This window comes from Megascapheus bottae, chromosome 15, assembly GCF_031878675.1.
Source record: "Megascapheus bottae isolate mThoBot1 chromosome 15, mThoBot2.hap1, whole genome shotgun sequence".
In the NCBI taxonomy this organism is placed as follows: Eukaryota; Metazoa; Chordata; class Mammalia; order Rodentia; family Geomyidae; genus Megascapheus; species Megascapheus bottae.
The window spans coordinates 54,445,733-54,458,504 of record NC_143523.1 but is presented as its reverse complement, the minus strand read 5'-3'; the positions used below and the strand labels follow the sequence as shown (position 1 = coordinate 54,458,504).

At 44.0% G+C, this 12,772-nt stretch overlaps 1 protein-coding gene across 2 annotated transcripts in view; it reads left to right on the top strand.

The window, feature by feature from the left end:
• Grid1 (glutamate ionotropic receptor delta type subunit 1) overlaps positions 1 to 12,772 on the top strand; it is a 705,187-nt gene that overhangs the window by 482,510 nt on the left and 209,905 nt on the right. For both annotated transcript variants that reach the window (XM_090346710.1, XM_090346711.1), the window contains exons 7-8: positions 5,091 to 5,252; positions 6,583 to 6,702. In XM_090346710.1, the coding sequence (XP_090202836.1) occupies positions 5,091 to 5,252; positions 6,583 to 6,702 (282 nt within the window). The remainder of the gene's footprint in view (positions 1 to 5,090; positions 5,253 to 6,582; positions 6,703 to 12,772) is intronic.

Sequence of the window (12,772 nt, the reverse complement as noted above, 5' to 3'; positions counted from 1 at the left end):
AGAATTTTGTAGGTTATATATCAGCCCATCAATGGTATGCTATTACAGTATTCTAGAATCTAGAATCTCAGTGAATTTTTATAATGCAGTGACATCAACAGCCTCTAAGTCCTTCTGGCTTGGAGTATTCAATATTAGTGAACACCATGCCTCCTTCCCCAGTGCTCCATCATCTCTGTATCCTGCTGGCCTTTCTGTCATCTCTATGCTCATTCCTCTTAGGACCTGACTATTAAGTACATTCTTACCTTCTTATCATGGTCCACTTAATGGTCTTACTAACAGGCTTTGTTTCTGTTGACAGGTTCCTTAATAAAATACAGTTAACAGATGTAACAAGAGTTCTGAGGAAAACTCTTAAGAAAACTCAAATTCTGTTTTTTTCTGTCTTTCGGGTGTCAGTCGATGTGTATGGATTGGATTCTAATTCTCCAACAGCTGAGTAGCTCCACCTGGCTTCTCAAGAACTGCTAGCTCCCAGCAAGAGTTCCTTGTTAACTTCTCCTACCTCCCAGAGATGTGTCCTCCCTTTTCTGTTTCCTCCATGAGGACATAGTGACATGGGTAAATGAAGTTTGAAATTCAGCCTCTTCAGGATCCTGCCATCTCATGGAGGCATATGCTTTGTGATTCTGACTTGGAGTGAGGGGAGCCACACAGCATGTATCTATACCCAGCTCCTGTACCTTTCCCTTGTGTGGCCTCAATCCACCATCATCCACCTTCCAAGAAGAGGCAACCTCTATGCAAATATCTTGAGAGCTCTTTAATTTGGTATTTGCTTCTAAGAACAGATGTAGAACTCGTCATTCAACTTCATTAGTTCCACAAACATTTACTGAGCAATAATGTATCCATGCAAATTATTATTAGGCATTTTATACATTCTTTCTATTAGTCTCTCCTCTCTGGCTTTCTTTCTTTCCCTCCCTCTCTATTATTTTTTTTTGTGCTGGTACTAGGGCTTGAACCTATGGCTTGAGCATAGTCACTTAGCTTTTTCACTCATGGATGCTGCTGTACCACTTGGGCCACAGCTTCTACTTACAGCTTTTCCATGGTTATCTGTCCATAAGAGTCTCCTGGATTTTCCTGCCTGGGTTGGCTTTGAACTTTGATCCTTAGATGTCAGCCTTCTTAATAGTTAGAATTCAAATTGTGAGCCCTGTAAAAATACTCTGTCTTTTAATTCTCACAAATTCCTAAAAGTTGGGAAATATGTTGTTGCTAGAGAGAATAGCACTGTGAATAGATCCCAGGGCTTGAGAGGCATAGGGTAAGAGACAAGGGTCGGGAGGAGAATTGGAGAGGATGGAAGTCACCAGAGCAATGCTTGTGGGATGCATTGTGGAATTATGACCACGGCTCAAAATGAAAAGGGAGAATGTGCAGATATGAGACAAAATTCCATTCTCCCCTGAGAATGGAATGAGGCTGCCTGCTGCAGAAATGTCAATTTAAAGAGGACATTGGGGGGCTTCCCAGTGCTGCAGCCTCTGAGCCCAGGTGGGCAATGGGTCAGAATAACTTGGTACCAAACACAGTGCCTGCTATAGACGCTAGGCTAGACTATGCCAGACATATTCTACCTGCTATTTCCAGCTTCTCTGAACATCTGGGTGGTATCATTGGAAGAGCAGCTCCCATGGCTCTGCCAGCCCAAAATACAAATGTGTGGCCTTCAGCTGGTCTATGCTAAGTCCCTGTCAAAAACATGGTTCATAGTATTATAGAACCCTCTTCCTCTGGTGAGCAACATGATCTGGGCTTTCCTATATTGTCCATTTTATTCAGAATTTACATGAGATACAAATGAAGGAAACTCCCTTCCAAGTCCAAGTTGGAGACAGCAAATCTTTCTTGGGTTAAGTTGTACCTTTTAAGCACAAAATCTATCCACTCTACCACCTGTACTTTCACCTAGACTCTTCTAACTATATGTCTATCTATCACCTATTCACCTAAGGACTAATCGTCCATCAATCCACCTACTAATCAACTATGCATCTAGCTGTCCATCCAAAACTCAATCCATCACCTTATCCATCCATCCCTCTACCACTTATCCATCCATCCATCTACCTATCCATCCATCACCGTCCCATCCCATTTATCCACCCACTCATCCATCCAGCCACTAACCTATCCATTACCTATCTATCCATGTGTTCATCCACTCATCCATCACCTACTCAACCACCCACGCATCTACTCATCTATCCATCCACCTACATTCCATCCATCACCTACATATCCATCCACCTACTCATCTACTCATTAATCTACACATCTATCACCTATCTATCCATCCACCCACTCACCCATCCAAACACCCACTCATTCATCTATCCACCCATCTATCTTTCTATCCATGCATATGCCTATTCATTATGTACATATCTATCAAACATTAACTAGGAAGAGCTAAAAAAAAACCCTCAGATTTTGGTGAGGTAAACACATTTATGAACTGACAATGTGTAGAAGCCCATGGAAAAGGGTGATATGGAGGAGGTGGGAAGGCTTATCCATGCCTGGAAAAGAGCATTGCTCAAGACTGTTCCTTTGAACTAGAATTCATTCTTTCTTCCAAGCAGACACACTTGTGGGAGGACGAAGGGCTTCCTTTGGCCTTTCTGAGTCATGTTTGCTTTTTCTTCTATGTTGCAAGCCTCTCTGCATTCATGTATTTGTTGAGCGCTTTAGTTCGTCCTGAATAGAAATGCTGGGAGGGGAGAGAAATTCAATCAAGTGCTAGTCTGGCTAAACATGAGGCAGTGCTGTGTGCTTGCGCTGATAATGTATAAGTGGTATTCAGGTAGGGGTGGAGGTCGAAGGGTCCTAGCTGACTAAAGAGCACTAAGCGATTTAGTTTTACTTTCACTGAGAGTCTCACAAATGTCTTGAGAAATTTTCAGACCATCAAGGACTCTCAGCTTTGAGTTATTACTCTTTTAGCAAAAAGAAAAACCAACACTGAAAGCACCTAAATACATACCAAGCCTTACATATCCTTATAAAAATTTCTCTTTTATAGCTTTATATTTAAAGGGCAAAAGTATGTCTATGCAGTGGTGGTAGCTTCTGAGGAGTGCCATGGAAGGAAGTGGGTGGGGTTTAGTCTTGCTCACTGGGGACATGGTTCTGTGACAGGGGTCCATGTGGGATAGTCAAGTTCCCAGATGGGAGTAATTCTAGACTTTGTTGTCGTGTAAGCACCTGTGTTATGCAGGTCTTCAGAGGAACAGCCCAGACACTAATGCACTATAGCCCTTTGGCCTGAGACCAAGCTTTTGGGTCAGGGTTGATCAGTTACCCAGACACACCCTGTCTCTTCCATGAGAGCTGTCTTTCCTCCACCCACTTCCCATTCATGTAAGTGGTATGCAGAGGCACCACACACGGGTCCCATGATAACCACGGCAAGGAAAGTGGACATTTCTAGACAGGACAGGAGTCTCCAGGGATGGTCAGGACAGAAGGGCACCTGCAGGGGAAACAGTCAGTTCTGTTTGGCTGCGTCATGGTGAAAATGGCCCTTGGAGCTGGCATGAGCTTTGTACCAGGCCTGATGCTTTGTCCTCCTTCTCTTTGGCTCCTGATGGACTTGAGCTTCAGTTTTGGAGGGTAGTTCCTGCCACAAAGCTTCTCATCTGAGGCGTAACATTTGAGGCACCCAGATTCAAGACGGGTGAGAAATGAAGTTAAGGCAAAGAATAGGCCTGAGGTGTGGGGACTGGTGGAGGAGGAAAGGCTGCAGATCACAGGGCCTCTTCTTGCAGGCCAAGAAGCCTATTTGATCTTCCCAGGAGTTCAGTGAGGCTGACATAGTCTCCTATTTCTATCTAGTGATGTTTGTGTGAAATATTTTTAGTAGGCTACTTGCTGTTTAGGTGTACATTGACTGGTCCCTTTGACCCACTTTGACTGACCATTGATTGTTACGAGTGAGATGTCCTAGACTGTCCAGCATGGACTTTGCACCTCTCTGTCTGTCTCTCTGTCTCTCTATGTCTGTGTGTGTGTGTGTGTGTGTGTGTGTGTGTGTGTGTGTGTGTGTGTGAGAGAGAGAGAGAGAGAGAGAGAGAGAGAGAGAGAGAGAGAGAGAGAGAGAGAGAGAGAATGAATCCTGGGGTTTGATTTTAGGGCCTGAGCGCTGTCCCTTAGCATTTTTTGCTCAAGGCTTGTGCTCTACCACTTGAGCCACAGATCTGCTTCCAGCCATTTTAATGGTTAGTTGGAGACCAAAGTCTCAAGGACTTTCCTTCCCCAGCTGGCTTTGAGCCATAATTCTCAGATCTCAGCCTCCTGAGTAGCTAGGATTACGGTTTGTGAGCAACCAGTGCTTGGCTAGAAAATAATGCTTTAATGGTACATAGCTGCCTTCATCTGCTGATATGTCGTCTGTGGCTGCTTTAAGTTATAACATAGGATTAAATTATCATGAAAAGACTGTTTCCTAGCACCAGTGGCTCACACTTGTAATTTTAGCAGTTTGAGAGGCTGAGATCTGAGGATTGCATTCAAAGCTAGACCCAGCAAGAAAGTCCTTGAGACTCATACATCCAGTTCAGCATCTAAAAGGCCAGAAGTGAAGCAGTGGCTCAAGTGGTAGAGTGCCAGCCTTAAACAAGAAAGCTCAGCCACAGTGCCCAAGCCCAAATCTCTATCATCTCTCAAGAGTCCTGGGATAGCCTGAGGACCTATTAGGAGGGCCCCTTCTTACACCACTTACTTCCTTTGCCCATGCCATGTCCTCATTTTACCCTCTTAACCCTCCTCTCTCTCTGCTTTATGTTACTTGAGCAAGTTACTTGTCTGCTCGAAAGCCTCAGTCACGGTGTTGTGCCTGCTGGTTCTCTGTGTTGATGTGCCAGTCCGCTTGCCAATCTTTTCCTGGAGGGTTAGGTCTGACTTTCTGGAACTCTACCACCTGACTGAGCTGTTGAGAAAACACAGGGAACCAGAGGCTGGTAGATAGCTATCAATCACCGTGTCTTAATTCCTATCGCTGTTTTCTACTGGCTTCTCCCCCTCTCTCCTGAATTGGACCAATTGAAAAATGTCTCATCGCTCCTTTTTTTTTGTAGATCTCCAACCTCTACCTGTATGACAGCGTTCTCATGCTGGCCAATGCCTTCCACAGGAAGTTAGAGGACCGGAAGTGGCATAGCATGGCCAGCCTCAATTGCATCCGGAAATCCACCAAGCCATGGAATGGAGGGCGGTCCATGCTAGACACCATCAAAAAGGTGTGTACAAAGGAGTATACTTCCAGGGTGGGCCAAGACTGGAGACAGGTGACTCCTCACAATCTCACTCTGCCCATGCAGCAACTGATCTGAAACTGAGCGCTTTATATGCCTCCTTGGTCCTCTCTTCAGGTTCCTATTTTGTCACTCTTCTTGTCCCCACATTTGAAAGCTGGCTGAGCTGCGTCTACGCATATGTGTTATTACTGCCTCTACTTTAATTCAAGGAGACCTGGTTTTAGAAAGTTGGAGACCACCACCAATTCTATGTCTCTTCCTATGCCTATCTTCTGTCTGCCTGTTATGCCACCAGGAAGACTGCCACTGTTTACACCAGAGGTAGTTTTGGTGGATGCTGTCGTGTGCCAATCATCTGGGATCTCAGCATGTTTATGTGTGTGTACGTGCGTGCTCCTGTGCACATACATTGCCCACGGGCCATGTTCCACTTGAAGCCATGGTAGAAGACTGGGTTTGAAACAAATTGAGTAATTCACACAAGACTTGTTAGAGTGAATTGGTTTTTAGAGGCTTTCAAAAGAGCATTTAGAGAAATCTATAGTGTTAAAGAGTTTTAGTTACGATAAATTGCACATGGCTTAGATAGTAGTAAACATGTTCCTGTGGTGGCTTGAATTTACTGCAGCCTAGGATAAAGCTGGGCTTCTCTTGGGCTCAGTCTCTGTGTTCTCAGTACTCATTGGAGGTAAGGTTGAGTGAGACCCTACCCCAGACTTACAAGACTGATGGGGATGAGACCACCATAGCCCCCACTGCCCTGCTTTTCCTATGGAACTCACAAAGCTGCTAAAGAGAGAGCAGGGCTAGTATTGCCTCTGACAACATGCCTTATTTATTTGTATATTTCTCCTTCAGTGCTGTTGACTCTGTGGCATAGATATGATTTATTTCAGGCTGAAGCTGGGGTGTGGGGAGGGATGGGTACAAATTTTTCCAAGCTGGCATAGGTAACAAAGCTATATTTTCCCAAGTAATGCTCTCATTTACTGCCCTGCAACTTAAGGCTGTGTGTCAAATATGGTTCCCAGTGACCTTTGAGATCCTTCTGGCATCAGAAAAAAAGAAGCACCTGCATTGGGTCACAAGGGGAAGTTTATGTCTTGGGAGGAACAAATGCTATTACTGCTTTATCTCACAGCAAGCACTGTGTCTGGCATGTAGCAGGAACTGTCAGTGCACTGTATGAATGACAGGTGCAAGTCTTGGGGATTTCTCCTGTAAATACTTTGGGAAGTGGCGGTCCTGCTTCATATTTTGACTCTACTCGTAATTTCCTTGTTCACTAGTGGCCTTCCCTTGTCCCCTGCAGGGTCATATCACTGGCCTCACAGGCGTGATGGAATTTCGGGAGGACAGCTCGAATCCCTATGTCCAGTTTGAAATCCTTGGCACCACCTACAGCGAGACCTTTGGCAAAGACATGCGTAAGGTAAGTCCCAGGGGCTGCATATCCCAGCCTTTCTGCCATGGTGCCATTAGAGAAAGCCACAGCCCTGGGGGTCTCTATATTCCCAGCAACTGTTCACTGACAAAGAAAATCTCTCTTCCCATCTCTCTTTCTGCTTCAGTGCTGTTGATGCTGGTGTTTATGGGCGCGAATTTTCCTACACAGGAAGTACCTCTAGTGAGTCTCTGAGATGTCAAGGGAAGACCTGAGTCCTGCTCCCTTCACTAGGGGAATTGCTTTGCTGGTTTCAAAGGTCAATGCATTTTCCCTAGAGCTGTGAAGTCAGTCCAACTGTGGGGACAAGTGTAAATTATGGCTGAAGCTGAAACCGAGGTCGTAGCCAAGGATGGGGTGGTGGTGGGGCGTGATATCAGAGAATCGAGACAGGATGGCCTGGATTCCCTATATCATGGGGAAAGTGGAGAATTATAGCCCTTATGTAATAGATAATTGTTAGGAGTTGGCTGAACAGATTCGAGGAGACTCAACAGTTGGTTGTGATCTGATAACTTAAACATGTGGCCTGTTGACATTTCGGAGTAGTCTGGAGATTTGTTTGTAGTTCCATTCAGGAGATAGATGGTTCTCTTCTGTCACCATGTAGGTCCAGAGTCTGATGCATAGTGTCAAGGAACTCTGGCTGCCCTGGGTCAGTAGAAGTGCCCCAACCTGTGAGCCTTGCTTGGGGGACGGTGGATGATAGTCAGAGCATTGGATTAAGACTTAAAGAAAAGTGACTTCTGTCTTGCAAAGTGATGTCAAGGCAGGAGAGTGCCTTCAGTTACTGTGGTACGAAAGAGACTGCCCAGCTTGTTATCTGTCTGCTGAGACCACCATTCCTGACCAGCCACAGTGACAAATCAGGAAGCCCACTGTTTCCCTCCCTTCTTTTCACTCATCTCGAATCTCAAGGTCTCCATAGTCTGGGCAGGGTTGGCCGTGGAGTCCCTGTCTCATCTCATGTAGTGGATACTGGAACCCCCAGGCTGGCAACCTGCTGGCCACTCCTGATGTCTGAGAGGGAGAAACACTGCATCCTCCACTTCCTGGGTCAGGTGTCTGGGCCTTCCATGTTGCCAAGGCAACATTTCTCAAAATGACCCAGCAGCCAATAGGAAGCGGGCATCTCTCAGTATAAGGAGCTTCTGAGCAGGAGGCCTGAATGTAATTGAGTTGGAAGGGAAGCTGATTTTCAAGTGGGCTTTATTTTAAACTGTATCTTTTTGTCATTTTAAAATCTGCCCTTAATAACTGCATAGCCCAGTTGTTATCTAGTCTGCCTAGCAGCTTATGGCTGGTAAGAAGTTATCTAGAAAGCATGGAAATGGGATTTACCTTGGTAAATGTTTGTTATTCAGACTCAGGGGCATTTCAGAATGAAGCAAGGGGAGAGAATTAGGAAAGGGGGTCACCAGCTTAGGTCAGCCTTTTAAGGCAGATCCAAGCTATGGCTTTTGGGTAGAGGGTGCTGGATAGCTAGAGTGACTTAAAAGATAAAACCTTGGCAAGAGAGGAAAGACAGCAGAGTGGTTGGCATATGTAAAGAAGGGTTGGGGTGTGAAGGTAGTGAGTGCAAAGATAGTCTTTGGAGGAGCTGTGCTACAGCCACTTGCCTCAGCCAGAGTCACTAGAAGAAATAACTGGAAAATTTACCTGGGATTGCTGTGCTGACTGCTCAAAGGTTCCCTGCAAAGGTGATGCTTGGGGCGTGTGTGTGTGTGTGTGTGTGTGTGTGTGTGTGTAAAACAACTATAGCAAAGTCCCGGTAGTTTCTTAAAGATTGAAAGCAAAATAATTGTTCCTAGAACAAATGGATACTTTTCTTTAACTAAATACCCTAGGGGGAAGTCTCAGGCAGTGAGTCACCCAGGATTTAATGGTATCAGGAGAGTTTGGATTATTCAGTTCCTGCATAGAAGGGAGGGAGTGTGAGTCCTCTTTCATAGCAGGGTGCTGGAAAAATACTAATTAAATTATCTCATCCAGGAAGTGCATTTTTGTTGAGGGATGGCTGGATGGCAAAAATCAAAAGTCTGTGTCCTAGGCTTGCTGTGTAACTGAGGTCAAAATTTTAATAATGCTCTCTTGTGTTGGATTTGGAGATACCTTGCATGGATCTGCCACTGGGGGCAGTGTTTTGCTTGGAAGTCACTTGCAAAGGCCAGTGGTGATGGCTAAAATTTTTGTTTCTTTGAACAGAAATGTTAAAGAAGGGTCCCATGGGCTTATCCCTGTAAATTCCCCCTATCTTAAAACAGAAGCTAGGAAGCATCTATTGGAGGTCCTTATGACATTTTCCAAAACGAGGGCCTATGGGAAGCTGTTTGGCATAGGATGAGAGGGTGGCAAGCAGGAACTACTGAATACAAAAGTGTAAGATTCACATATTGTTCCACGGACTCCCAGGCCCCCACCCTGAGTTATTGTAGCCCCTCCCCTTCTCTAAGCCTTTGTTAGATGGAAAGTATGCTGGGCCGTGGCTTCTCATCACAGTGCATGCCCATGGCAGAGGCTTTGGTGCTTTTTTGGTGCAGGTGTCCGGTATATTCCTGAGCAGGTGCAGCTGGGGTTAGTACCTTCTTCTTGAATGCTGGGACCAGGTATCTGTGCCTTAGAAAGCCTGCCTCTAGAATGCTCTAGAAAGTATCACCTGTGGACAGGCTTGTATTGGGGCGGGTGTTTTGGTGTTGGGATAATTTTTTGTTTGTCATGATTGTTACACTAGTTGCAGCCCCAACGAAATGTTCCCCCATACTGGACTTTGAAGGTCACCTGCCCTTTGCCAGCCTAAAGACCCCAGTGTGGTAGATTTATTTTCTCCCATTGCTACATGGTCCCTGTTGCTATGAAATCCTGGAAGATTTGCCAGTTGCTGTGTGCCCTTGGACCTCATGTGGCATCCACATGATTCACAGGCTCAATGGAGGATAGAGAGTTTCTTTGAGGAGGCTGGTGAAACTGTATGCAGAGCTTCCAGACAACCTGGGGCTTGTTTAATGTCTTATGTCCTAGCATTAAGGCAACTCTACAATAGTAGAAGATGACAATGCTGTTTTCTGGTGCTTTCTAGAGAGGAGTATTGAATGGGTCTAAGGAGGGTCCCAAGGAAATATTTAGTCAGATTGTGTGATATCCTAAAAAGCACAGTCTTACTGGGGCCTGCATGTGTTCAACAGTTAGAGAACTATACAGAGAGTGCCAGTATTGGGCAGGGAATTGTTGCAGGAAGACCTGCAGCCTCTGTCCCAGTCCCTTATGTCCTCATCATCCTTGTGATTTGCTGCCCAGCTGTTTGGGAAACTGAGGCTCAGAGACTAGAGAGATTCCATTATATAGTACCAATAGTATGTATGTGGTTGGAAGATTCCCCTGGGAGTGTGTGTGTGTGTGTGTGTGTGTGTGTGTGTGTGTGTGTGTGTGTGTGTGATAGGGGGGGGTAGTTCTGTGGCTTCCTTTCTTCCCTTTTTATTCTAATCTAGCCTTCTTCCTCTGAGCCAGCCTTAGGGTGTCAGTCACTTCCTGTTGGCCTGAAGCCTGCTAGCTTGAATTCTGCTCTTTGCCCTTGGCCCAGACTCCTTGTTTCAGCAATTACCTAGGTTGATGGGAGAGCTGCATTCTCCACTAGCTGCTTCTACCCTCTGTCAAATTTGATTCTTCCTGAAACCGGGCCTTACCCAGAATCGAATGCCCCCCTGACCCGTGACATCATATCCCCTGGAGGGTCTCATGGCTGCTGAAAATTCCCCGAGGAATAGTCATTCATAGGGCAGCGATTGCTATACCAACAGACCTCAGCCATCCTTAGAGATCAGATGAGCTCTGCAGAAAGAACTTGTGGGAAAGGGCTAAGGGACAGGCTAGCTCTGGTGACAAAGGTAAGCAGAGCTGCCTTTATATCTGGTGTCTCTAGGAGTTGGTGGCATGCAAATGGTCCCAGTAGAGCATAGGGGTCCCTGGTGGAGGGAAATGTTCAGTTGGAGCCCTGTGCCATCTCTAGGAAGCTGCTGTTAAAGAACCAGGCCATGCACAGCAACTCACGGAAGAGAAAAACTAAAGTCTCTTGGATTAACATGCGTGCAGCGTGGCTCCCAAGTAAAATGTCAACCGTTCCGAACTCTTCTACAAGAACTGTTTTTTTTGACAGAGCTCAGAGCCAAAACAAACACTGCTGCTTCATGTGAGTAAAGACTTAAGCAGAAGATGCAATTAAGTATTTCATTTTAAGTAACATTCCATCAATAGTGCTCATTTAGGGGAGAATGCTTAGAAAATACAGATAAATGAAATGAAGGGTATAAAAGTCAGCTACAATCTTTGAACCAAGGAAGAAATAGTTTGCATTTTGGGAACATTCTCTGTAGAGCCTTGTTTTTCTCCCTTCTTCTATCTGTAAGTATGAAAAGAGTGCTATGTATATTTAACATATTGCTATTTATTGTGTACACATTTTATACCCTGATTTTTACCACTTTGGGCCTCTTTGTCTATTTCTTTAACTGTCCTTTACAACTATGATTATTATTATTATGATTATTTTACTGGAAACACATCACTCAGTTTACAAAGAGTTATCACTTGTTTAATCTTTGTCTATAAAGGGATGTTTATACATTTTCATGATATTATTTCAGAGGAGTGCATTATCAAAATCCCATATACATATGATTTTAATTACATGTGTACTTATTCCCTTATTGTATATATATATATAATACAATTTTTGTAATTATAAAGAGGGATTACAGCTATATATGTCAAGTGAAGTACATTTATTTGGACACTGTCACATCTTTCCTTGCTCTCTTCCAGTGTTCCCCTCCTGTCATCAACCACAAGTTGTATAGAGCTTTCCAGATGAAGGATGTACTTGATACAAATGTTCAAATTGATCACCGCAAGGCTCAATGATTTTTATAACCACTCGTAGTATATAGAAGTTTGGGTCACATCTCATACTCAGAAAAACAGATAGGTACATTAGGCAAGTTTAATTCTGAAGCAATAAAACACAATGCTGCTGAGTTTGCATCTCTTGAGAAAATAGCATCATGTATCATTTGTATTTCACATTTGATAAATTGTGGATTTCAAGTCTTCTGCCCATGTCTATTGGAGATATAATTTTTCTTGTCAATTCAGAACTTTTCTTTCAGAACTGAAATGATAGTTTTCTATGTCAAGTGTTCTGTCCCCATAACTTACCTTTGAATTAAAACATCTTTTCATGGAGATATTTAATACTTGATGGGGGCTATATATTTAGACTTTTCTTTTTTGCAGAAAATTTTCCAGGGTTGTAAGTAATATTAGTCATATCCAATTTGGAGATTAGAGAATATTTATCCATACTTTTTTCCTAGAATTTCTTAGTCCTTTTATATGTAGTTTCATTTTCCTTTCATCAAGTTTTGCCATCTACGTAGGTTGGATTCAGGATGGCCTATAATGACATGGACTGACTTTTGCATTTATTTACTAAGTACTTCTGACCACACATGTATGTAAACTTCTGTTTCCTATTGACTTGACTGCCCCATATTACATATTCTATCCTGTCTTATCCTATTTGCAAAGCTCCTTCTTGTTTATAAGTCTTAATTTTTTTCTCCTCTTTTATCCCCCGGCTTAAGTGTAATTTATTGATACATATTACTGAAATGCAGAGAATGAAACAATAAGAAAGACCCTCATCTCACCAAGGGGCAGCTTCTATCTAGATTTCCCCTGAAATCCAAGGTTCTAGTCTTTTTTATCTTTTTCTTTGTCCCTTCTCAAGACTTGTCTTAATTTTCCCCAGAATAACTGTGCCAGTTCCAGCCATGCATGTCTTCTGTGTAGCTCCTTTTTTCCCCCCTGGTTCTGGAGCTTGGGCACTATCCCCGAGCTTTTGTGTTCAAGGCAAATGCTATATGGTTTGAGCCTCAGTGAAGATAAGAGTCTCATGGCCTTTCCTGCCTGGGTTGGCTTTGAACTATGGGTCCTCAGATCTCAGCCTCCCGAGTAGCTAGGACTACAGGCATAGCTATATGTCTTCTTTTTGTAAGTGGGAAGT